The 348-nt window shown below is 40.5% G+C and overlaps 1 protein-coding gene across 1 annotated transcript in view; it reads left to right on the plus strand.

Moving 5' to 3' along the window:
• The window catches only part of LOC107496821 (protein ACCELERATED CELL DEATH 6), a 2,350-nt gene extending 2,029 nt beyond the window's left edge, over positions 1–321 (plus strand). Inside the window, exon 5 of the mRNA XM_016118151.3 lies at positions 98–321. Within this exon, the coding sequence (XP_015973637.1) occupies positions 98–321 (224 nt within the window). The remainder of the gene's footprint in view (positions 1–97) is intronic.
• The last annotated feature ends 27 nt before the right edge of the window (positions 322–348 follow it).

Consider the following 348-nt stretch of genomic DNA (forward strand, 5'->3'; position numbering starts at 1 on the left):
CTCTCGCTGGCGTTCATGGCTGGTATTTACACAGTTATAAGCAAACTCACCTGGTTGGCCACCACGTTTCTTATTATAACTGCCATTTTGGTGGCAGTTATCTTTTTCTTGTACATGCTCCTTTTCCTCCCATCATCCTCTGCATCCAAGTTCTCTCGCTTCATCTCCTACTACCCCTTTATCTTCTTAGCATCTCTTGCTGAGAAGGAACCTGTAGGACCTGTTTATTTTACTACCATTGCTAGCCAAATTATAATCCCTGGAACAACAGCGAACGATGATATCTACCGCGTCAACTTCGAAACGATGCAAGAATCTTAGCTTCTTTTTTTTTTTTTTTTTTTTTTA

The sequence above is a fragment of the Arachis duranensis genome, chromosome 7 (assembly GCF_000817695.3).
Source record: "Arachis duranensis cultivar V14167 chromosome 7, aradu.V14167.gnm2.J7QH, whole genome shotgun sequence".
Taxonomy (NCBI): Eukaryota; Viridiplantae; Streptophyta; class Magnoliopsida; order Fabales; family Fabaceae; genus Arachis; species Arachis duranensis.